The 25,195-nt window shown below is 36.7% G+C and overlaps 2 protein-coding genes across 6 annotated transcripts in view; one reads left to right on the top strand and one right to left on the bottom strand.

The window, feature by feature from the left end:
• The first annotated feature begins 606 nt into the window (after positions 1–606).
• LOC145768168 (cGMP-specific 3',5'-cyclic phosphodiesterase-like) overlaps positions 607–25,195 on the top strand; it is a 31,345-nt gene continuing 6,756 nt past the window's right edge. For 3 of the 5 annotated variants that reach the window (XM_082579641.1, XM_082579640.1, XM_082579645.1), the window contains exons 1-16: positions 607–729; positions 1,345–1,518; positions 2,148–2,548; positions 4,427–4,528; positions 5,895–6,014; positions 7,771–7,860; positions 8,428–8,580; positions 9,477–9,618; positions 10,089–10,240; positions 12,242–12,289; positions 12,994–13,069; positions 13,705–13,871; positions 14,605–14,655; positions 15,469–15,615; positions 16,011–16,228; positions 17,047–17,135. In XM_082579641.1, coding sequence (XP_082435767.1) covers positions 693–729; positions 1,345–1,518; positions 2,148–2,548; positions 4,427–4,528; positions 5,895–6,014; positions 7,771–7,860; positions 8,428–8,580; positions 9,477–9,618; positions 10,089–10,240; positions 12,242–12,289; positions 12,994–13,069; positions 13,705–13,871; positions 14,605–14,655; positions 15,469–15,615; positions 16,011–16,228; positions 17,047–17,135 — 2,167 coding nt within the window. In that variant the 5' untranslated portion in view covers positions 607–692. The remainder of the gene's footprint in view (positions 730–1,344; positions 1,519–2,147; positions 2,549–4,426; positions 4,529–5,894; positions 6,015–7,770; positions 7,861–8,427; positions 8,581–9,476; positions 9,619–10,088; positions 10,241–12,241; positions 12,290–12,993; positions 13,070–13,704; positions 13,872–14,604; positions 14,656–15,468; positions 15,616–16,010; positions 16,229–17,046; positions 17,136–25,195) is intronic. The other 2 variants (XM_082579642.1, XM_082579644.1) reach the window with 2 other exon arrangements.
• Positions 17,835–23,879, bottom strand: LOC145768268 (alpha-1,6-mannosylglycoprotein 6-beta-N-acetylglucosaminyltransferase A-like). Its single transcript, XM_082579748.1, has 10 exons — positions 23,807–23,879; positions 22,931–23,118; positions 22,091–22,522; positions 21,608–21,737; positions 21,076–21,187; positions 20,615–20,729; positions 19,711–19,969; positions 19,276–19,406; positions 18,470–18,589; positions 17,835–18,298 (listed from the first exon to the last, which is right to left on the bottom strand). The coding sequence occupies exons 1-10, from the start codon at positions 23,877–23,879 to the stop codon at positions 17,954–17,956; spliced, it is 1,905 nt and encodes a 634-aa protein (XP_082435874.1). The 3' UTR covers positions 17,835–17,953.

The raw sequence follows: 25,195 nt of genomic DNA on the forward strand, positions 1-25,195 counted from the left end.
TACAGTCGCACGATATCTATTATGAGATAAAGTATATTCGATAATCTGGAGGATGTTACTATTCACTACTATAGTGCCACTGCTTTACTCAAACCGAAACACAACCGATAGCCTATGCCTTTTAGCAACTTTTGTATTAGGTACCCGAACTGGAATTGAATCCAAAACTATGGAAAGCAGAGATGCATTCACCATTCCTTGTGCTGTTGCGCGATCTTCTGATCAATAAAGTCATTGTGGAGTCATGTTATGTGCATGAAATCATGCGACACCTCTGGGTTGTTAGAAAAGTGTAGGCTAAGTGGTTTAGGCCTGCATTGATGCATTGTTTGGTTTAGAATCATATGTTTTTTTTTACATTTTTGTCGATGTTTAGCTTGTCTTGTGGTCCGTTGTTGACCTTACAAGCGTGGGCCACCTTTTGTTTATTTTTTCTTCTGTTGTTTTCGAATTCTGTACCCAATTCACTGCGGACAGTTAAATGGACAGTCTGGCTCCCAGGCTCATAAAGAATTCAATACTATTGATTGGCATCGGATCGATTTTTGATGATTTTTTTTAACATTACAGAGCTAATTTTACAATAAAAAATGCCTTAGCCTGAAAGAGAGAACTAAAAGACCTTTGAAAGCTGTTTTTACGGTTGATTACAAGACACTGGAAAAGAAGCTCGAAAAATAATCACCAACGCCATGACACGAAAGAATTCTATAAACAAACATCAAATTGGTTTGTATTCAGTTTACTACTAATTAAAATAAATTCTAATATTTACCGAAATAACAATACAGTTTGCGATTTTTATTCTTGTATATGTTTTTGCATTGCCTTCTCGTGTTTGTTGCAAACACTTTCGACTTGAAGGTAAATTACTGTTTATCTTGAATTTAAAATGGTTACTACATTGCAACAAAAGGGAACTTTAAAAGTTTTAATTTGTTTAATTTTGCTTTCCAGCAATTTCAAAGTAATTAACTGCCAAAAATGGGAAAAAATTATTTAAGTAAAATTTTGCCCATCGTCTTGCAAGTAGGGTACCCCTTTCGCTTTCTTTTTCTTGAATGCAAACTTGATTACGTTTGCAACCTTGCATGTACAGTCGCACACACTTGTTCGTAGACTTTAAGTGCATATTTTGAGTTGAGATGTAGCCTACCTTGAGCCTAAGTCTGCAGTAACTGGAATGAACTTCATTTGCTTGTTGGAAAACTCGAAAGACATTCTTTGTATGAAATTCTGCTAAGTCATTCATTGTCATTGAAACATAAAATAACTATTAAAGAGATGTTAGATAGGCTAGACGTGGCACACAATGACACAACATACTATAACTACCATTTGCAGAGGCTTGGCTAGATGACCATCCTGAATTTACTCAAGATTATTTTCTCCGGAAAGCCACTCAGTCCATGATCAACACCTGGCTAGCTGATAGAGTAATACGGATTGCTGCTGATGAGCGAAAATTATCTAGTCCGCTGGATAGGCCGATTATAAACAGAATAATATCGAAATCAGGTAATGAGGTTCATCCTACAGTGTTCTGTTTAGTGTTTTTTTCTTCTTCGCAGCTAAGTTATACGTTGTTTTTTGGATCTCAGTCGTTGAAGAAGACATTATGGGATAGCCTATTCTATATGAAATGTTTTTTGTATATAATAAAACGGAATGTTTTCGTCACAATGCATGAAACTTTTAAAATTTGTGCATAAAAACAACCTAGTTATTTACTGATGGTCATAAATAATGCACTTTAATTAAACACAAATCATTATGTGAAACATGTTAAGGCAAGTTGCTATTATCTTGACACAGTATACATTACGTTGTGATAAATTGACTAATTGACTCGTGACTTTGAGGTGTTGATTTGTGTCGCACGTAGTTGTTTTAATATGACGTGTGAAACCCAAAAATTGCCAGTTATGGTCAATTTTTAAGTTGAACTGTGGATAGCAAAGCAAAGTTTTCATCGAATACTTTGCTTGGGGAAATTTAATAGAAACGTAGTAGAAAAAGTTGCTTGAGCTGGTTTCAAGTGCTGTAAACACAAAATTTACTAACTGATGAGTATTAGCCTAGTGTACCGCTTCAGGTATAATTAATCAACACTATGGCAAGATTTCATGTGTTCAACGCAATTTTAGGAGATGGAGACTCACGTCCAAGCAGTGCATCCGGTGATGCGGCAGGAAGTACAGGAAGAAAGACTCCGATGAGAAAAATCAGTCATGAGGAGATTAACCCTCGAAATCTTCCCTTAAAACCTATGGTGTCCACTGATGAATTGGGTGCGCCCAGCTTCTATACGCCAGAAACTTCTTCACCCAATGCAATCAGAAAAGTACTACCCAGGGCTTCAGAACGATCCGTAAAGACAAGAAGGATTTCCCATTGGCACAATCCTATGAATCAAAAGCCCAGTGAAGATGGGGGTGGGAAAAGAAAAGATATCCCTGAGTTTGACGAAAGAGATATGATTATGGAGCTTGTTAGAGATATAGCAATGGACTTGGATGTCACATCTGTCAGCCATAGGATTCTGCAGGTATGTATCAAAGGGATTATAAAAAACAAATTGTATTACATTTTCGTCTTTCATCGATTGATGCAAGTAACTGAGGCGTTAAAATCCATCATTCGCACGTAACAGACGATTTCTCAATTCCAACAATATTTCACATTTAATTTCTGAACGAAAAAGATAAATTTTTAGCAAGTTTACGCTTTGTATGATCGACATGTACCCTAGTCAGTATCAGTAAGCTACTTTTCATTGAAGAAAAGTAGCTGATTTGGCTTTTCTGCGGATCAATAGGGTTGAAAATTCACAGCAAAACCGGATTGTGGATGTTTTATGTACAATTTACAGTATATCAAAAGCATTTGATTATGTGTTATGGCATGTAATATCAACCTTAACTGCAAAATTACAATTTATTCAGTTTTGTTTTCAAGTTTGGAAAGGAAAGGCTACTACTTTATAGCGCCGTAGAAATCTTCAGATGTCTTATCTCTTGAATTACACTACACTTAACGCTGCATAGTAATTTGATATTTCAGCCTGTTGTTACGTCATTTTAAGATTTTGACATGGTTTTTGATTTCACTCAGATTTCATTTTTCATGATTGTGTTGCCCGATGTTACTTTTACAATTGCCTCTGGTGAAATTGCAGCTGAAAAGCACAGTCGATTAAAGTCAGTATTGGGAGCTGACGTCACCTCAAATGACTTGAATTAAATCAAAGATCAATTCGCAAAAAGAAAATCCAAAATGACATTTTTCTTAGGTTCAATTTTTTCGCATCATTGAATTATCTGTAACAGGCCATATCATATTTGAATTGGACGAAAACGGTTCTTTCAGGAAACAGCCAATTTACTTTTAAAATTTGTGTGAAATGTTTTTGACGTCGTTTTTAACCTTAGAAAAGGTAAATCGAACGCCTTGATACGTCATTCAGTATGTAGAGAAATTCGTAAAAAGGATGCGATGTGTTGGATGTCGTAAATTGGCAGTGACAACGTTTTCCAGCCAGCAAATCCGTCCTTTTTACATTAATTCAATGTCTGCAAACGTTGAATCTTTGTGAAAAAGTGACAATTTTCTGACTGGGATACTTTATGGTTGTTTGTTTTGCTATTTGCCACAGCTTTTTATTTCTTTTTTGAAATAACATGTTGTCAATGCGTTGGTACAACGAATGTCGCAATTTTTGGTTACAACAATCGGTTAAATCCAGCTTGATCGACCTCGATATCAGCTTTGCCAATTCATGATCAACAAAGCTGGAACTTCGTCAAACTTTGCTTTGTTGTTATGGTCATACTGTTGTCATCTGTATCAGTTCAATATCCAATCAACGCTGTATTGGCAATGAATCAACAAAATGTGTCTCTGAATGAAAACGCCTCGTTTCAGGTGATGGCTATTCTTAACTTGCGTCATTTATCACTAGATATTATACGAAAACTATGCGATTAAAAGCTATCTCGCTAGTCAATTAGCTAGATGGCCATTTCAACGGCGGTTATTTTTGTGTAAAAGGAGCGATCTACCTGGTATCAGCACAAGGCTGAGTAGCCTACTTACTATAGAACCGCGAGCATTGCTTTTCGCTAACCACAGTGGTGTAGCCTCTACGCTAGCCACCAATACTTTTCCAAACATATGTTTCTCTGTAGTCGAGTGTAGCAAGAATTGACAGTGATAGACACGTGTTTCGCTTCTGAGGCTGGGTTCATCAGTAATTGGCCAATTAATATATTGATTGTATTGGATGGTGGTACGATACTGATTAGCCTCATGGGCGGAACACGTGTCTGTCGCTGATTGCCGAGAAACGGCAGTTATTCCTGTAATACAGATTCTTGGTGTCACGTGGTTTGATCTACAGTGTATGTCAGTGGTGTGTACTTTGCAGAATGTGAGCATTTTGCTCGAAGCCGACAGATGTTCGTTGTTCCTCATGCGAGAGAGGGAAGGAGAGAAGTTTCTCATCAGCCATTTGTTTAACGTCAACAAGGTATGTAAAGATAACGTTATCGTGACGTAAGTTGACATCAAAATCAAAATCCCATAGAGTTTATACTTTCTTTTCACTTCACGTATTGTTGTTGGCATATGAAAAAAGTACCAACAACTACCTATAAACAGAGGTAGCTGCCTAAATAATTTACAAGTATTTTTCTTATTTGATGTTCGTGTCAATATATAGTATTAAGTACTAGCACTCTAGCAGCCTAATGCATCTAGCATACTTTTCAAATAATATAATCGCACAGCTTTCTAAGGCCAAACAACATTTATCTACACAAATTTTATGGTTTGCACATGGTAACGTGGTAATAGAAAAACAAGCTACTTTAATTATAAGAAAAACAGGGGTGTGCCTGCAAACACGTGTCGGATTGGCACTACTTTTAGTGGATGGTTTATGTCCGTGTCTAACATTATTATTTTTTGTTTGGTTGAATATTTTTGCACAACACAGTGTATATTTTAATATATAGGCTAGCACCTAGCATACGTGCTTTGTCAAAACTGAAAAAATGTCTCAATGATTTGCTGATCCAGAAAACTTTGTCGCCTTTCTGACCGTGAAGAGTGGTGCGAAGTTGTTACCGCCACCCAAAAAGTTATATATTTGAATACATGTTTCCAAAATTTCTAAAAAACATGCATTTTCAAACATCAGACTTAAGCCTATAACCAAAACAAAAATACAACACATTAAAACAGTGGTTCCCAACTTTTTTTGGTGTCGGGGCCGAATTTCAAACTTCAGAGTACGTATGGAGCCGCATGAAAACACTCAAGTAATTAACGTGTGCTTTAGCGGATAGCCTATGTGTGCTTTAAGCGTGCTTTGTGCTAATTGGTATTGGTTGCAAATTATTGGGCTTGTCTTTGTGTTGATTTGCCTGTTTTGGGCTTGTTTCTTAGATTCACTTTCTTGTTTTCAAAAAAACAACCTGACATCACTGTGTAAGATGTAAAATGAAAATTTCACTGACAATGCAACCTCTACGACACAACGACAATACAGTTTGTAAACAATTTTGACTTCGCAAACAATTTTGACAAGTCATAAAATAATCGCCCTAGTTATTATAAATAGATTTTTTTTTATTTTTTTGTGGGATTTTCAGGGGTCAACGAGAGCCGCAAGAAGGCTAGCTTGGAGCCGCATGCGGCTCTAAGAGCCGCGGTTGGGAATCACTGCATTAAAACCTGCAAACAAGCTCTAGTTTTCAGTTTCACAGCGTCGTCAAGCACAAACAGTGCGTGACTCGCAAACGAAAATGGATTTTTTACGATTTTAATTGTTGTCAAATGAAATGCTTTCTTTTCACAGCCTTGTCACTGTCGTTTCACATCAATTTTTTCAGGAAACATCTTTGGAAGAAGCCGTTCTAAAACAAAATGAAATTCGCATAAATCTTGGTCAAGGTATTGCTGGGATGGTCGCACTGACAGGCAACACTCTGAATATTCCTGATGCTTACAAGGTTTTGATTTATTCGCTTCTTTCACTGTTTCATATGTGTTCAAAAACAGACATATGTTCAATGTTGATTTGCTCTACCCCAAAGACCGAATGTTGTTTGATTTCAGTTGATCGGTTTTTGCTCAGTCAACACAATGGTTTGTTTGTTGTGGTGAAAATCTTTACCCAAATAGCAATTTCCGTCATTTTTTACATTGATTGACGTTGAATCAATGTCAAAATGATCGATTTTGCTCTGGTTGACCTCATCGATAACTATATCCATGTCAACATGTTGACTTATTTTAAATTGAAGACTAGAGTACACAATACGTTGAAAGCTTTTTCTTTTAAGCCATGTTGTAGCCTACCTTTGCTTCAACCACCAAAGCTACAACCTCATTGGTTTTGACGTTTCCAGCCAGTGTGGCTGATTCATGCGTACGCTACAATAAATGCCCTAAAATGAACTAAGCAAATATAAGCTGATCCTTTAGCAAAAAAGGTACAAAACCTGAAGCAGATTTTTAGCCCTAAATGTTATCACAATGTCAAATGACAACGACAAACATGACAGTGTCTAAAACAAATAAGAACCTTTACCCATGGAGGATGACAGCTCAACCAAACTGCCCAAAATGCACCATACCCTATCAGTCCACAGACCATCTCATATTGAAGTGTCCAGTAAGCAAGCTTCAAGGAGGATGCCTCACAGCCCACCAATGCAACAACGTCCTCATGAATTGGCTAAATGAAAACTGCTTGGACTTGAAGCATCATACGAGCAACAACAATGTCAAAAAAGAACACTTGTTGTGTGCACTAGACAGTTAAACGTATTCTGCAATAACAGAAGCAAAAACCAACAGTCGGAGCACTGTGTGACTGCAAGCTGTGTAGCCTACTGTTTGGCCTTTTACTAAAAGCATCTAATTGTAATAATGCCAAGATTTATGTATTGTTGCTTCACAGCAGCAAGGTCTTTAAACGACAGTACTTTTGTCAATTTTGTATTAAATTTACAATGTCACCACATATTGATCTGACTTATCCTCACTACGCTATGCAAGAAAGAACACAATCAGTACCGTTTTTGAAGTCTTTCGTATGAACCGACCTGGTATCGAACCCAGGCTTACCAGACGATACCTATTTAGCCACTGATTTGGTTCCGCGAGTGTCTGATCTGATACCCGAAAGAATGTGATTTTGAAACTCTTTGAAATCACGCGACTGTGGTGACAAGACACATAATCGCGTGCAATGACGTGATTGAAGGCGGACACGAAGATCAACTTCTTCTTTCACTTCGTTTAAATGCTCACCACCAGAGCGTAGCTGGAGCATGACAACGCAAAGCAGTATAACTGCTTTCAAATAAATTCACAACTACACACCCCACTTAACAAACAAAGACTTTCAACTTACAATGTCAGTAAATACCCTTGTGTTGATATTTCAAAACTTGTAGAACACTGTCATGATGGTTCTTCAGAAAAAGCTCTCTCAGTCCAAATTAAAAATAAAAGACTGCTCAGTTGCAATTATCACACTCCATGACCAATTCCAGTCAAATGAGCCTACCAGTTGTCTTACTGTATGCGGTGCTGGTGATTTAAGCGAGGTATTAAAACGGTTTATTCAAGAAGTCATGTTATAGTGGCTTATTCCAATAACAGATTATTCTGATCTTTCTCTTATTGCGTTGTAAAACTTCATGTACTTTGCTTTTGCATACAAACAATGCAAAGTTAAAAAATGTCGCTATAATTCAGGATCATCGTTTCAATCAGACTGTGGATCAAAAGATGGGATTTACCACGCGGAACATATTATGCATGCCGATCAAGGATGGGGAAATGAAAGTAGGATTCTTGCTGTTTACGTGATATGGTGTACGTGACGTCTTTAGAGCATAAAAACAATGTTTGTTTTGGACAATTCAAACAGCGCCAGACTTGTGCATGTTTACGTCACGATTAATATCTACTGAGATAGCAAATCAGTCGTTTTTTACGTTGATTTGCTGTTTTGGTACTCGCACGTCTTTTGATCATTTGCAGGAATGTAAAGGAAAACTGTTTTACCAGACAAACATGATTTTGCTTTCAGCCTCAGTTGCATTATTTAAAACGTCAATACTAATATTCTTATGATTACACCAGAGTGATTTTAGTTTAGTGTTTTTGGTCGGTACAGTAAACTTTCGGAAGTTCTATAGCAAGAGATTTTTACAAAGTTGTATGAAAACGAAACTTAAAGTGTTTGCAAAAAGTCAATAAATTTTTCCTTTTAGCCTATCTGTCTTAATTGAAATCCTTTTAACGAATCTTTGGTCTTGTTTTTGGGCGGTTTGTTTGCAAAGCAATGTATCAAAGAATACATACGCTTTGAACATGCTCAGTGCATTAGCGTTTCTTTTGATTCAACAGATAGTAGGAGTCGCTCAAGTAATCAACAAGTCAAATGGAGTTTTCTCAGAGAAAGACGAAAAAATTTTTGCATCGTACTTGGGCTTTTGTGGCATTGCAATCCACAACGCTCAACTTTTTGAAAAGATTCAACTGGAAAATCGCAGAAACGAGGTACAGTTGCTCAAGATATTCAACATCGCATACATTAATGTCGAAAGCTATCCATTACCACAAAAAATGTTGCAAGTATGTTTTGATTGTTTTTAACATCAATCAAAACCTAGAAAAATAGAAATGAACGCTTTAGCCTACCATACTTTTTTCTGATATTCTATTTGAATAAGGATGTGATAACCCCCTTTTAAGGTGAAACAGGCTGTAGAGATTTTAGAAAGTAATAACTATATTTGATGTAACTTGCTCTGCTTGGCTGTTTTCCTTGGTATTAAGCACTTTTTGTAGTATTAATAGTATTTATTGTTCATCATCTAAGTTGTATGTAGGGGATACGAACAGTAGCGTTGACGGGGGGGTCCAGAGGGTGCTCTTGAAACCTGGCCCGGAGTCTTTCCAAGGGGCACGACAACTTAAACAAACCACTGCTTATTCTTTGGATATAGTGAATTTTTCTTAGAATTGTCTTGATTTAGAGCTCGAAAATCTTATTGGTACCTGGCTCAAATTATTCTCTCAACGGGCCTTGCATACAATGAATACAAGCGGCCGTTTGAAGTCTAGCACAAGCTTTCTAACGTATTTGTTACAAAGTTTTCACTTATTGGTAGAGAATGTAGGAAAATAGCCATACAGAAAATACCGATACGTAAGATATTCCGACTGAAAAATATTTTTTTATTTTTCGAGAGAGGGGATATTTTTCGAGTGGGTGTTTTCCAGTCGGGATATTTTCTGTATGGATATTTTCTTCATGGATTTTTTCCGTTTGAATTTTTACTGATTGCTATTTGTACACTACCAGTAAAAGTGCGTTCACGCACACTGAAAACCATTCAAATAGCTTCTACGCAAAAATACGAAATGCGACGATAATTGACTTTGATATGCAGGTACTTCTCGATTTGGCACGAGTTTTGTTTGAAGAACAAATTTCACTGCACGTTGTCATGGAAACCATCCTGACGCACACGACCTCGTTGTTAGGCTGCGAGCGATCATCCATCTTGCTCACAGATTCTTCTCAACCTGAAAGTGAGTTTAGTTCCAGACAGCAAATCAATCGTTTTTTACATAGATTCAACGTCTGCAGACGCTGAATCTATGTAGAAAACGATTGATTTGCTTTTGCTGTTTGGAGTTTATGGAACTAACTAAAAAGTGCGGTACATTTTTCAGCTGCACATTATTTGTGTTTTCAGCAATATGATTATTGGAGATTTTGGAAATTCTACATGCTGCACCCGCATTGCAGAAATCACTTTCTTCCGAAACGAAACGGCATAATTTCGAAGTTTCTAATTATTTCTTTTTGAACAGCCCCACAGAATACCATGTGGTACTGTCAGCGATTAGGGCTGCCCGAAACGAACCTTTTTTTAACTGAATTTAAAAGAAGTTTTTTTTTTTTTAAACAACGAAACGATTTCAAAACATTTCCGAAATAGTTTTGTTGCGAGCAATTGAATATGTTCAACTTTTGTTCCATCATCATTTTTTTTCAGATGTCTTTACGAAAACGTTCGAACACATGTCGGACGAAGCCAATCTCGCAGATAATTTAAACAACACTTTCAATGGAAATTCGAATACTGTGAAAAAACGAAAGGTTCCTTTTAATATCGCTATTACGTCATACGTGAGACAAACGGGGCAGGTAATCCTCAAGCACTCTTTGTTCAAAGCATATTTTCGCAAAAAGGAAATTTACCAACCTCACCTATGTGTGGTTTCTTTTTGTATTCTTCTTCCGGTCAACATGGCGTTACTCCGTTATCTTTTTTGTTCCGCAAACTTGTACTTGAGCAATAGACTAAAAGACCAATACGACATGTCTTTTGAGTAAATATTTGAAATCCATATATCAGCGGGGCTAAGTGATATGCTATTGCTCTATTGCAACTATGTTACTTGCAACTACTTGTAAAAACAGCAGGCTAAAACACACCGATTTCTTTTTATTGGCATGTGATACACATACAGCCTACACCTTTATTTGTTTGTTGACTCACTACAAAATACCTCAAAAGTTACTATTTGAAATGAGAAAAATAAATTGCATGACAAGACGCGCATTTGCTCCATGGTGATTTTTTAAACCAAGCACAATGTTTGATGTATAATAGTGTTGTGTCTTATCAATGTATTTTTATGGCACTTTTACCTGTCATATTCGTTCTTTAATTTTATCATAGTGGATTTCTTTTTACAAAAAGAATTAAGTGTTCTAGTTATGTTATTGCAGTTGTAGTCTACTCTATAAAACTTTTGGAAAAATTTGCCTGGTTTTAAGGAAACTCTGAAGGCAAAAAAGGCTGTAGCCTGGCCTTATGCAAGGCGAATTCAGTGGGTGCATTGTGTTTGGACACGAGAGGTCTATGAATGAAAAACAGCTTATAAAGATACGAAGTTTTGAATTTTTAATTTCAAAATGATTTTGTAAGGGGCTGATAGCGTTCGTTTGAAGGCCCCCTATTCTTGCGGGCTGAGAAAGTGCCATACATGATATTGTACTGCATCAAGTTGTCAGAATACATCAACGTTTTGTAAAAAGAGAAGATGACTTTGTTTCTTAAAAATAACAGAGCTGAGTAATACTAGTTTAATTCTGATTTAACTTCAGATTAAAAATAATAACATTTTTGTGAAGAAATCGAGAGTTTTTGTCTTATTATCGTGTAACGAAGGATAATCGTTGAGTCAGATACGTTTATGGTGTTACTTCGCAACAACACAACACCAGGGTAGAAAATAAACTTTTCGTTTAGTGTTTACGTAATGATAGGTTTATGTTCATGCATTTGTTTACCCTGTCCACCTCAATAGGTTTAAGGTTTATGTTCATGCATTTGTTTACCCTGTCCACCTCAATAGGTTTAAGGTTTATGTTCATGCATTTGTTTACCCTGTCCACCTCAATAGGTTTAAGGTTTATGTTCATGCATTTGTTTACCCTGTCCACCTCAATAGGTTTAAGGTTTATGTTCATGCATTGTTTACCCTGTCCATCTAAATCGATAAACACCTGGCTCCATAAAAGAAAGAAATGTAGAGATTGAGCAAATCTAGGCGTGTGCAGACAATTCACTTCAAAAACAAGTTTTGTTTTTTGGCATCCAGTGTAAAGAATACGTTACCAGCGATAACCCGCTGACTACAACGAGCTACTGCTACCTAGTGGCCGCTTTTTTGTGGTCCAGGCAAGCTGGGGTATAAACAAAATAGATCCTTGTCCCAGAAGGGTTAAACGTCGAGATAACATAATCAAAAACTTCGGTTTGTCAAACCTTGACGACCACTTGGTTTAAAGCAGGCGTGACAAACCTTTTTGCGGTCGCGGGCCACTTTGTCAATTACACATGAGTTATCGGGCCACACAACTTAACGCCTCTACTAGTAGTCCAAATGAAACTACTTGAATTCAGCTTCAATTCACCTTTTCTGTTCAGAGATAATCTCAGATAAATATTCTACGAAATTAGTATTAGTTGATATCAAAACAACGGCAACTTTAGTAAGATTTTGAATACTCAGGATTTTCCACTTTGTAGGCCTATTTGTCCCAGTATTGACTTCGGATTTGTATTTTCTGACGTGACTTTGCAAGGTAGGCTACAGTTTGCTATAAATTTTTAAAGCATTAACTTTATACTTGCAGTCGCTCAATATAACTGATATTGCCAAGGACAAACGATTTAAATTTGAGGTATGTATGAAGGCTACATATTACCGTGTGACGATATTATGAACCGTTTAATTAACATAACAAATGGTTGCCGCACATGCGTATTTTGTATTTAGTCATTTAGATTTACTTAACCAGACTTTTCAGTATAACCAGTATAATCAAAAAGTAAACAGCCCAAAATGTCGACTATCTTCATCTTCAGTGCTATAAATGCATAGTGTAATGAAGACAGTATAATTATTGAAACGTTTGTTTGCTGAACAAGAGTTTAGTATCTACATTTTGGGCTCTTCATTTTTGATTAGGTTAATCAGTATACTTCATTAATTATTAACTGCAGACAGTTCACACCGTTTCGGCCTTCCGGCCTCCTTACTGCAGTCAGTACACTGGTTTGGCCATGGAGATATATACCTCCATGTGACATTTTCCATTTGTGGTACCTAAGTTCCAAAAATGGTACTACTGCCAACCTTGCCAAAGTGCTCAAACTGCAAGCAGTGAGCTTTGCACAATGCATAGCAAGGTGCCTCCAGTAAAGAGCTCAATCGGCTTAAGCCAAGAGCGTCCATAACTGCAGACAGTGCACACCGTTTCGGCCTTCCGGCCTCCTCAGTGCAGTAGGTACCATTGGTTCGTACCATTGGTTCGTACCATTTTTTGTTTGTACCATTTTCAATTTTTAAGCTTATTTCTTGTTTTGTAATGTGTTGCATTTTTAGGAAGATGCGGAACTTGGATTTAAAACGAGATCCTTGCTGTGCGTTCCAATACGTGACAGCCTCCGTCAAGTTATCGGTTTGTTTTGCTTATAAAACGGTTTCATAGAAAGTTTTACCATGTATGATATGTCTCAAGATTGTTCGCTGCAATGACCTTCATGAGCATTAATCCGAAATATTCACGACCTGATTTGTATTGATACAGTCCATATTTTACGACAATCATAATCGTTTGATTTAAAGTACTTGTGCTTTGTGAGCTCTATGCCGTGACGAATATGGCGTGATGGCTTGACATAGCGGTTATGAAGTAGTCAACATTGTGTTTACAGTAGTCTTTTCTACTGATTTTGATAAACTGAATATAGAAATACCAATTGTATCTGCCTGAAATCATTGCTGTGTGGCTTTGACAATAATTTTTGCTCTCGTGTCAATTCTAGTTATGTCTACTGATCACACAATTGAGACTGGAAAAATGTTTAAAAAATATGTTTTTAAAATTTTAACTGCTTTTCCTTGTCAACACGTTATATGGATAGTTGGACACCCTCAAACTTTGCAAAGTAAAATTAGCTACGTTTCTCAGAGATTGCGACTTTCTCAAAGGATTGTCGCCCAAGTTATGGGGTGCGGTTGTCTTGTTTTATTGTGTAAAAATATCTTGAATAAAATCATGAAATTCTCAATTTTTTTTACTACTTGAATCAGGTGTCATCCAGCTCATCAATAAACAGCAAAAACTCGGTTCTTTCTTCTCCAAAAGCGATGAACAAATTCTCGAAGCTTTTGCTATCTTTTGTGGTCTTGGTATTTCCAACACAAGAATCTATGAAGAAACTGCAAGACTCGCAGCAAAACAGCAAGTTATCTTAGAGGTAATTTATAGTTAGATCTCTGCTTCTTATCAAGTCTGTTTCTTCTCGATGTTCCAATAATTCCTATCTTCTGCTCTCTTCTTCATTTTATATTAAGCTAACTAATTCACAAAATCCAAAGTTCATTTTATTGTACCTCCTTTAAAAAGGCAAGTAAACAAGCGCAATCAATGATGATTGTGATCCTTATTATCAATCATAACTATATGCTCGTACTCCAGCATTTATGTAGAAAACAAATGATCTACAGTGTTGGATAGTTGTCACGTTACGCAGAACCAAAAACACAAAATTATTGATGCACAATGCACATGATGTCGATCATCAGTTTATTGTACACTGCGGTTACTTTCTCTGAAATGTATATTACTTCTATACAAACCCACCGGCGAATGCAGTGGGAAACGATTGGGGGGATCGTTCCCCCCCTCAAACAACAGAAAAGTAACTTTATTCACGGTGTGTTTGCAAGGTCGGATTAATGTAACCTTTCATGTCAATGCGTTGTTTCGAAATCACCCCCCCTTCTTTAGCGCTACTTGCTGGATCTGCTCCTTTGCAGATGTGACTGTTTGCAGGGGTGCTGCGAACGATAGTTGAAATCAACTCATACATAGCTTTGTTGTTTCGTAAAAGCTTTTTTTGCAAAGTTTTTTGTTTTGTAGGAATGCTTATCAATGCATTTAATGTTGACCAAAACTTCTCATGTTTAAATAATACTTCATTGTTTCAGGTTTTGTCCTATCACGCCGTAGCATCACAAAAAGAAGCCAAAGCGATTGCGGTATGTATTTTGATTTTCTTTAAAAAATATATCTGAGTAAATGTATCCTTTTGTTTTGTTGAACTTCAACGTGGTGGGATTAAGTAACAATTTAATTGTTACCTTGAAAGAATTAGGTAATCTGTATCATCACCTACGTCCCGTCGGCTGCACTGCCGAGTGGTGAGAGCCCTGGAATGACATTCAAAAGGGCGCCGGTTCGACACCGCTCAAGAGCATGCGGCTGTGTCTTTGGTAAGACACTTAAATTCATGCCTGAAGGTGGTCACGAAGATTGGCTTCCTTGCCTTCCCGTCCACTTAATCTAAATCTTCAATCACCGGGCCTACGCCTGGATAAGACAAAAAACAACCTAGGTCCTAGCCTATGTAAGCTGCATTGCCGAGTGATAGGAGCTCTGGTTCGACGCTCGAAAAGGCGCCGGTTCGACCCTGTCTAAGAGCGCGGGCGAGTCTTTGAAAAAACATTTTATGACATGCCAAAAGGTGGATACGAAGTTTGGCTTCCTTGCCGTCCACTTAATCTAAATCTTTCACTGCTGAGTGTAAGCCTGCATACAATAAAAAACCTTAGCAATTTACCAAAACTATTTCTGTTCAAACTGGCATCAATTACAACACTTCTCTCTTTATACAACGTTTGACACTTTTAAAATTTATTGAAAACCTAACTTTTCTGAATAATTTGGGAATCTGCATGTCTGTTCCCACCCTTCACTATCCTCGAATACAATGAACCTCTGTTTGGTTAATGTCATTGAGGAATAAGGTATTTAAGCAGCCTCATGATGCATTGGTGTTCCTTTTTTAACAGCAGAGTGATGTCCAGTCGTCACAGACATACAACATTCTTCGGTTTGATTTCGATGACGCAAAGTTGTCCGAGAGCGACACTGTGCGGGCGGCAGTCAGAATGTTCATCGATCTCAATCTTCTCGAAAAGTTTCATATCAACTTTGAGGTTGGCTTTGAAACGTCATAGTCCAATAAAACAATGTTTTAAAATTGTTATATCTCGCTAAAATTTCCAACGAATCAGAAAAAATACGACAATATAAAACAAGTCACTTAAATCACATTTTGAATTTCACTTAAAAATGCATTTTGAATATTAAATAATGAACTAAACATTATTGTTATCAAAACATCAACCATATTTGTAATAACTGCATAGCCTATCTCATTACTATTGTTCCTTTATAATAAAAAGAGTGTATATAAAGAAAAAAATTTGAGATAGAATCTAGATTTCTATTTGAATAAGAACCTTCTGATGATCCCGGTATAGATAAAACACTGAAACAGGCTGTTAAAGTTTTCAGTGAATAGCAACTGTACTTAGTGTCTTTTATGTAGACGCTATGTCGATGGGTGGCCAGTGTGAAGAGAAATTACAGAGACGTACGCTATCATAACTGGAGGCATGCTTTCAACGTCTGTCAAAGTGCGTTTTGCATGATGAAGACTGGGGGAGTAAGCAAGTTCTTCAGCGACTCGGAGCGATTGGCTTTACTTGTGGCATGTCTGTCGCACGACCTTGACCACAGAGGAACAAATAACGCCTTTCAAAGGAAGTATGTAGCTACAGTAGTTTGATGCGTGATACCTTCTTCTGACGTAAATAATTATCACAAGATGTTGTCAGCGACCATCTACATTCATTCCAATATTTCGTCAACCAATTCTCCTCTGGCGAGATCGATGAAACGCGGAACGCATGCAGATTATCACTTCCGAGGTGATGGAATTGTTTCGCATTTAAGCATAAGAAACGCCCGCTATGCTTTGAATTAGATGCCTGGTGAACAGCTTGATTTAATTTTTAAATTTCCTATCGCTACCAGTATAACTGAGTAAATAAAGAGTTCTTATTTCGACTGGGCACTTCTGATTTGAAATCCTGTTAATTTGGCTGCTATACAATACAACTAGCCTCTGCATAACCAAGTTGTAAAGACATTGGTACCACGCTCCAATGGACCCCGGTTCGACACTGCTTGGGCATGTGGCCGTATCTTTTGCAGTACCCTTAATGGTATGGCTAAAAGTGGACGCAAGGATTTGGCTTCCATGCATTCCCGTTCATTCAAACTAAAATCTTCAAACCACCGGCGTTAACCACCGCTGCTTGGAGTTATCTCCGGCCGCCCTGGTGTTATGAGAAAAACAACACCCACCTCTCTTTCAAGATGGATTGAAATTGATTGGTGGAGTTACAGAAAAAATCGAAACAAAACTAACCATTCCACTCTTTTTAGTACCATATTGACTCGCTTATCTCAGCTGTCAATTATGAGACCGCCTTTGTCTTGATTGTCACCGGTACTGGCGCCAAAGTTGCAGTTTGTCTTAGATCAACATCGAATTTTAAATCTTCTCAATGCATTTTCAGGATCGAGCATCCATTAGCCAGACTTTACTCTACCTCAACAATGGAACATCACCACTATAACCAATGCTTAATGCTCTTACAAAGCGAAGGTAACTGAACTCTTGCATAAACTTGAAAGTGTTATTAAATTACAGGGCTGTGGAGTCGGAGTCGTGAAGTTGCAATCGGAAGGAATATGGCATGTTTGGAGTCGGAGTCGTTAAAAAAGGCCGATTCCGGCTGAATGCAAAACGATAAATAACAAAATTTTTGTTTGCTATGTTATTTCAATTTATTGTTTTTTGTTTTCCCTATTGACTTTGACAACTTTATCGAAAAATAGAAGTGTTTGTTAGTTACTGTGAAAGTTTCCGTTTCAATTTCAATTTGATAACTTAAAGTGAAATTAAATTTTGAAAAAATGAAAAAGGGCAAAAATGTAAAAACAAATCTGGCAACCCTCCAAAATCTGGCAACATTGAAGCCGGAGTCGGCCAGTTATAAACCGAGGAGTTGGAGTCGCACATTTTTCGCACGACTTCACAGCCCTGGTTAAAATTGACAAATGATGTAGGCTACAAATGACGAATGGGTACAATAGTCGAATGCATAAGGTAAGAATAGCAATAAACAGCGTGATATTGTAACTGGAAGTCTCACGGTTAGCGTTGAAGCTTCACCGACATGGTGTGTAAAACTCAATAAAGTAGCTGGACGGAGACTGATCAGCTTTCTGCTGATACTCAAGATAAACGTTTTCATACAGCAGGTTACTTTCAATTCATCACAAATTCAAAAGTCTTTGCATAGACTATCGTTTTCAAGATTTGTGTTTGTGTAGCACGCAAACTTCCTAAAACGATGTAAAACCACTTCGATTCAATACAATATGATCATAAAATGACCACAACTAACTAAACACAGGAAGCTAGTTTTGCATGTGTTCACGGCAAGGACATAGTCGTATTACAGTGCTAGGTGGTATACAAGCGCAAGAAAACAACAAAGAATCAGTTTGGAAAAGACACTCTTTTGATTCATCGTGGTAGCTTGGTGCGTGACACGGTACCTCAAACTCTTTGTAGGGCTTGTTTAAACTTCGATATTTTTGATAATCCTCCCGTGGGTTTATGTGACGGCTGCTTCTGCACTCTAGCGCCACTTTGCGAAAGGCTTCCAAAGAGTTTATATCAGCAAAAAAGCTTGGCTCGCACACCATCTTGTGGCGGGTGCATGTTACTGAGCAGGTTTCATCGGCAGTGCCAATTTTAGCCTAAACATTACAATTAGAGCTTGTTACTCAATAGCTTGTTTTTAAACTGCAATCTTCGTTCCGAAGTACTGCCATATACAACATACACGATTCAAGGATACAGATAAAAGACGTAATTTTATTATAAAATATTTTCTTCATGAAAGAGAGAAATGACCTGAATTCACTGACCTGCAGAAATGATACAGGTGGCCATTTTGTTTTTTCATATTTCCAAATGTTCTTTGATCCAATTTTAGTTCTGATCGTTTCTGAACAAAAGTCTTGATTTTCAACGTAAGCATTTATGCGCTGTAAAAAAAGATGCAATAAGAAAATCTACTTTCTAAATCACAGTGGTAGTACATTTATAATATTCTGCATGCCAGAAGAAACATTTTGTTTCCGAGTTACATTAATAATTCAGTTTATGCAATTCTTTATAAAAATATATCAAATTTATATTTGGCTTGTAATTAGAAGAACGAAAACATTAAAGCAAAGCACAAGAAGTCTATTTACGAAATCATAAGCTATTCTTACTCTGCGGACTTCTATCTTTTTTTTTTTATATCTAACGTAGACTGTTTTGCTTCTCATATAATAAAAATCATTCGTGCAACGTTGAATCGCGCCAAGCTATCAGTTCTTAATCGACGATTTGTAAACAGAAGTCCTATTACTTAATCAAAGATACTGCAGAATGTCAAAATGGTAAAGCTTGTTATGCTTACTAAAAAGTAAAGAACCCAAAATGTAGGCTAGATACTGAACTCATTTTCAGGACGTTTCAGAACACTAAACTATCATCTTCTTCAGTGTTATAAAATCTAAGTGCCATGGAATCAGTTAATAACACTGGAAGATGAACACAGTTTTGTTTATAAAACGCTTACTGTCTACTGAACATGAATGCATCTATAGGCTATTTTGGGCTTTTTATTTTTTGATTAGGTTAACCAGGCGCCCCAACTATTTTGTTCCCATGTTACGCTTACTTTAATAAACCCTAGATGAGTGAACTCGTGAGGCACATACGGGTCCGGATGAGGAAGCTTTTCTATTTTTTTCAACGCTTCATCTACTTCCTCTACGTTCCGTATGTTTATTGTGTAAACGTGAGGTTCCCCTACACAAGAAAACGAATATGAAACTATTCTTCTAACATAAAGTAGTTAAAATAAAAACAACAAGGAATTACATTTATTGAAAAACTCCATAATCTATTTGGAAACTTACGTTACCTTAACGTAGCCTACATTTACCCGAGAAGATATTTGCTTGGTGAGAATATCTTCATTTATCATGCATTGTGTATCGGTCTATTGTATTTAGATTCAACTTAACTTTATGGTTTCGGCTGTGAAATTTTCGTGCAAAGGCTATAAATGTGAGATAAGACTAATTTGGATTAAATTAAATTTAAAACTTACCAATTTGGATTTCTGCATATGGGTTTTGTGAAGCTAGTTTTCGGCTGGTTGGTTTTCCTGCTGTAACTTGTCGCATTGGAATGAATTTTGGGTTCAGAAAAATTGCCCCGTTTGCTACCGCTTCGAGCGCTGCCGGGCCTTCCACAGGTGACCCCAGACCCACAAAAAGCGTTGACTGGCGCAACAAGTCAAGGAAATCAACTTGATTCATGTTTTTGTGGTTTATCACATATGGTGGAATATCATAATCTTCGTTTTCCTTTAAAACACATTATAAGTTTGCAGGGAAATGTCTTGGCTAACTATACGCAGCCGACAGTATACAAATTTCATACTATGTTTGTTGAATTTCTCTATTTTAAGCTTGGTAGAGGCAATATACATTACGAGATGCTACACTCCGTTTTTCCGCTTACATCAGAAGGGTTAATTCCCAACTTGTTCCCATCTTAAAGGAATCTTACAATTTCTAAAACTATTGTAACCTCATTTCTCTTATATAACAAATATGAATTACAGAGTTTTGGCAATCAGGAGAGGTCACTTTTTGTAGAATAGCGAATGGGGAAAGCGAATATAGTTTTGTAGCCCCCGATCTAAACTGTCTAAATTTAAGTGAAGATATATACAAAACACAATACATGTCCCCTACAAAAACAAGAGCAAATAAGTTGAACATGTCAGGCAGACGCTAAAATCAAAGTCAATCATATCCGTACTTTCATATTTGAAAATTTAGAGAATTACGAAGAGTCTTCACAAATTAAGTAACTGCAACATGTCCTCACAAATTCTGCTCCACACAAAAGTCAAAATGAAAACATTGTTTTAAATGTTATACATGTTTTGTCACAAAAAAATTGAATTTATTGTGTATATTGTGAGACTAGTAGTAGAAACACACCTTTGGCCACATTGTGGCATGAATTTCTTCATAAAATTCATAAATTTTATCCAAATACTTTCGTTTTCCTCTTCCTGCAAGTGAAGAAGTCCGTTTTCCGTACAATACCGCGCAACTTCTACATACAATGATACATTTCTACATAAATTTCCACATTCTATAAAGTAATCAAACTGAAATCTATATTTAGGCCTATACTATGTTGAAAATCGATTTTGGAAGGCTAGTAGTAGTGGCAGAATACTGTTTCATTGGTGTATCTTTGGTTAAGATCGAATAACTCTGACTATAAAATTTAGATTAGGCTACCACTCAATGCCGCTGATGGTTTCCCTTCCATTGTTAGAACGGATCGTGTTAAGTCACAATTACCTTGATCAAACATTACTCTGCCTCTATATTAAATCAAAACAAAAATAAAACATTTCTTTCTTCTTCTTAATCATCTTCTTAATCTTTACCTTTTTCGTAAATTTGTTTCTTCTTCATACTTTTCAATTACAAATCCGAGAAAAGAATTATCAGGAGAATGTGGAAAATGTGTAAAAAACTGAGCTGGATTCAAACCCTTTCCTGAAACAAAGACACAGCACTCAATTTAGCTTGAATGGTTTTAAAAATATTATCAAAATATAGTCTAAATCCGTTTAATTTTTCAATTTAGAAGATTAATTTTAAAAATGTTACGTACATATTAAACTCAAACATTGAAGACTAATTAGTCGGATCTTCTATTTGTAAGGTGCTAATTCAAACTCGATTGATAGAGCTTGAGTTGAGATATTACTCTGTTGTGTCACGTAGTTTAGTGGCCTGAGCAACAACACTGAACTTAACATTATTTGTAGGCTATTTACACTTTACGAATCATAAGTCAACAAGCCGGCCGATGTTAAGAAGCGTGATTCAAATATGAAATTTATATCTAGTTTTAATTTTGCCAAACTAACATTGTGAAAATCAGATAGCTTTAGTTTAGGAAATCAAACTTACCTCCCCAAGATCTTGAACTGGATTTATCTGGGTTAAAAAGGGGGTGATTGAATCTCGGTTCGGTGCCATATACATCTAGCACACGAACCAAACAGCGATAATGATAAAGTGATCCCATGCTTTCTCGAAGCTTCAGAAGAAAAAAGTTTGAAGTGTTGCAATCAATGTAGACTAAATGAAAAATTACATAAGTCGGACATACAAAATATTTTCTTGCATGGAATTAATCAGTAGGCTAAACTACTTTCAAACTGATATTGTCTGCGTCGTAAATGCTCAACGCAACGGTTGGTAGTCGAATCGAGCAGAAGAAAAGTAGGCTACCATCTTCTGACAAGCTAAATGTTGAAGCTGCTAGACCGTGATGATCTTAACCTGCTTTAAAACATGGCACATACATCTAGAATTGGAACTTGAGCCATTTTATTTGTGCTTACCCGTCGGGCTTAAAACCTTTAGTTACACTGTTGGTTATCAGTTTACCTGTTCGAGACCTACTAGGTCTGTAAAAACCATATCCACAGTCCTTGCAGGTTGGCACAAGTGATAATTGTCTTTGTTTGGCACCACGATTTTTCGCAACCTTTCTGGTGACCAAGAGAGCACAACATCATGTCCCAGTGTATGAAGTGCAGCCATTAGATCAGACCATTGTACCAACTCACCAAGCGGTCCACCATTCAGAGCAGCTTCACCAAAATTCAACCCATATTCTTTAGTTAGCAGACCCATGTGCAGAAGGATTTTTAGTCTTACTCTTTTGGAGTTAAAATCATTCAATAAGTATTTTTGTTCGCTGCCTTCATCTTGAAGGTCAAATGTTACTGATTTGTAAAAAGTGTTGTTGAAGAACAAAAACGTTTTAATCCATTTTGTTTCCATAGATATTATTCTGCTTTCGATCCAACGACATACCTATTGTAAGAAGACATAATTTAAAAAATCGAACAAACCATTTTTGTTGATTTGTTTTTAAAAATATAAAATCTAATTAAACAATGAAGAGACCAAAATGTAGATACTAAACTTGTGTTCAACAAGTCTTTTGAACATTGAACTGTTTTCATCATGGGTGCGATTGATTTAATAACATTTGACCATTTTGCTCCTACATGTAGGCCTATTCTATCAACCAGAAGCTTATCTTTACACAACAAAAATACGTAATTTGCAGCTTAAAGATTTCTTTACCAAAATATACCTTTTATTTTGCAAAGTTATTCACGTCTTGAATGTCTACGTTTTCTTGTCTCGAATATAAGTTTTGCTTTTACGAAAGCAGACATTACAACCCAAGTGCACTAGCATGAAATCATAACTTACCGATCCACATTCTCGCAATTTTTCATACAAAGCAGTAAAGTTTTGAGCCATATGTCTCTTAAATTGTGGCTCATCAGCCATATTTTGGTATGTGCTTAGTGTTCCAGAGAAGAATTCATCAGCTTTGTCAGGCAGTGGACAAACCCTTTCCACGAATACCAGATACTGATAAACAGAGCAATCGACGTCTGTAATTGGAGAATAGGCTGCTGTTAAACATGTGCTGCGTTGTGTTCATAAACCCAGTTTTCCTTTGGAATTGTTCTTCAAGCCTTTGAATAGGGTTGATTAGTATGATTACATAGGCCACTAAAATACTAGGCTACAAAGTTTTAAGTAACAAATGCTAACTGTATTAACAAAAACTTTGACAAATAAACCTTTCAGGGTAAAGTAGCTAATACAGTAGTTAACATATAAGCTACATTTCTGCATTTCTAATTAGGCTACTATACCTGCATGGTATGAAAACATAACAACTCACCTACTACGGAGGTAACTCCAAGTTCTCCAAAGCATTTATGCTTAATCCAATTTACAACAACCCATTTGAATCTTTTTATACATTGTCTATCTCGTAATACGGACAAGTGTTCGCCGCACTGTATTTGAAGCATATTTCCAGTGAGTATATTTGCCTAAACAATACCAAAAGTAGCAAGGTCTAAGCTGTTTCATTTTTGCCGACACACAAAATTATATTTCATTGATAAAAGGCAACATAGTAGCCTAATCTGCAGCTATGAGCAACATTTTACTCACAATTTTCAAGTTTTGTACCACCAATCAACTCTTTATAGTAACCTGGATATTCAGTAAACAACCCATCAACAAATATCACAACTTAGCCTACTAGTAGTAGTAGCAAATAGTTACCGCTTTCTTTTCGTTTTCCTTGTGCTGTCGCAGCAAACGCCCATGCATCAAAAGTATGGCTGCACTCCAGCATAATGCTAATCCGATAGCAATCAACTTCAGGTTTTGAAATGTGATATACATAACGTAATCACCTCTCGGACAGCAACCAATCGACGCTCTCACATCTTAACTTTTTTCACCTTAGGGTATGATTGCAGACCAAATAACCTATTGCAAATGGCTAAGTTTACGCCCTGGATCAACAAGGACACATTATCCGTTCCGCGACTTCAGGATCACTTATGGTCTATCACAATTTTTTAAATGCTACTAAAAATGCAATCGTGTTTTGAAGCTTTGTGAACTTCTTTAAACAAAACCCTGAATAATTTCTTTTAAGCATATAGCCTACTATCAGGCAAACTATATACCATACAAATTCTATCATACTTTGCGAATTTGCTATGTAAAATTTCACTACGTTACAACAGATTCAGAACAACAGAACACCTCTAGAAACTTACCATTGTTTCTGCATTGTTGTCTGACATTTTCGCTTTAAAGATATTAAGAGTTGCAGCCAACATGCTAAAAGTTTAGTAATACCTTAAAATAGGATTTGCACACAAAAAGATTCTCTTGCAAGACATGGTGTTGAACCTCCACTAACCCTATGTTCAGTGTTTTTTTTAAGGTGTTTTGGGGGACCGAAACGGTTCCCCAAATTTCTCCAGCGGTTTCCCAAAATTTGGACTTGCAACTACAGTAGAAAAGTAATGGTTGTTTCTCGCTATGTCTTAAGCAAATATGGCTATTTTTTGGTATTTAAATGAAACACTTGCGGTCTTTTAAAACTACTTAGCGGTCACCCAAACCAAACCTTAAAAAAAACCCTGCCTATGTTAATCCGGTATTGAGTAATATCTACTTTCGCTGTGGCGGAGAAAGTCTACAACTTATCTCCTGTAAACTTGCCGACCTATTCGTGAGCAGTCTCTCCATTCCTATCAACATCTTACCTACAGCAATAATTGCTTACATGTAACCTCAACACAGAAGTGTGATAAGACCTGTTCTAAAATCGCATACTGTAACGACAATTAGATTGAGTCTCTTAATTTTGATACGAAACTTCCATTTTATGAACTGACTAAACTAGTTATTGCCTACTAGCTACAACTTACTTGGCTTCTTGAAGGCGTATTTTGCTAGTTTAAACTTTTATGCCCTCGGGGTTGCAATGCGGTTTCTTCGGTAAACTCTGCAATGATTAGCATATTTTGAAACCGTATATGATAAAGGATGTGATTTTTGTCTAATGCAGCGGTATACTATTTCATTCTTCCCCAGTTGGTTATATAAAGGGTATCGTAGGCTACTGTAGGCCTACTGTTTACATCGTGTGTT

The sequence above is a fragment of the Aplidium turbinatum genome, chromosome 4 (genome assembly GCF_918807975.1).
Source record: "Aplidium turbinatum chromosome 4, kaAplTurb1.1, whole genome shotgun sequence".
Taxonomy (NCBI): Eukaryota; Metazoa; Chordata; class Ascidiacea; order Aplousobranchia; family Polyclinidae; genus Aplidium; species Aplidium turbinatum.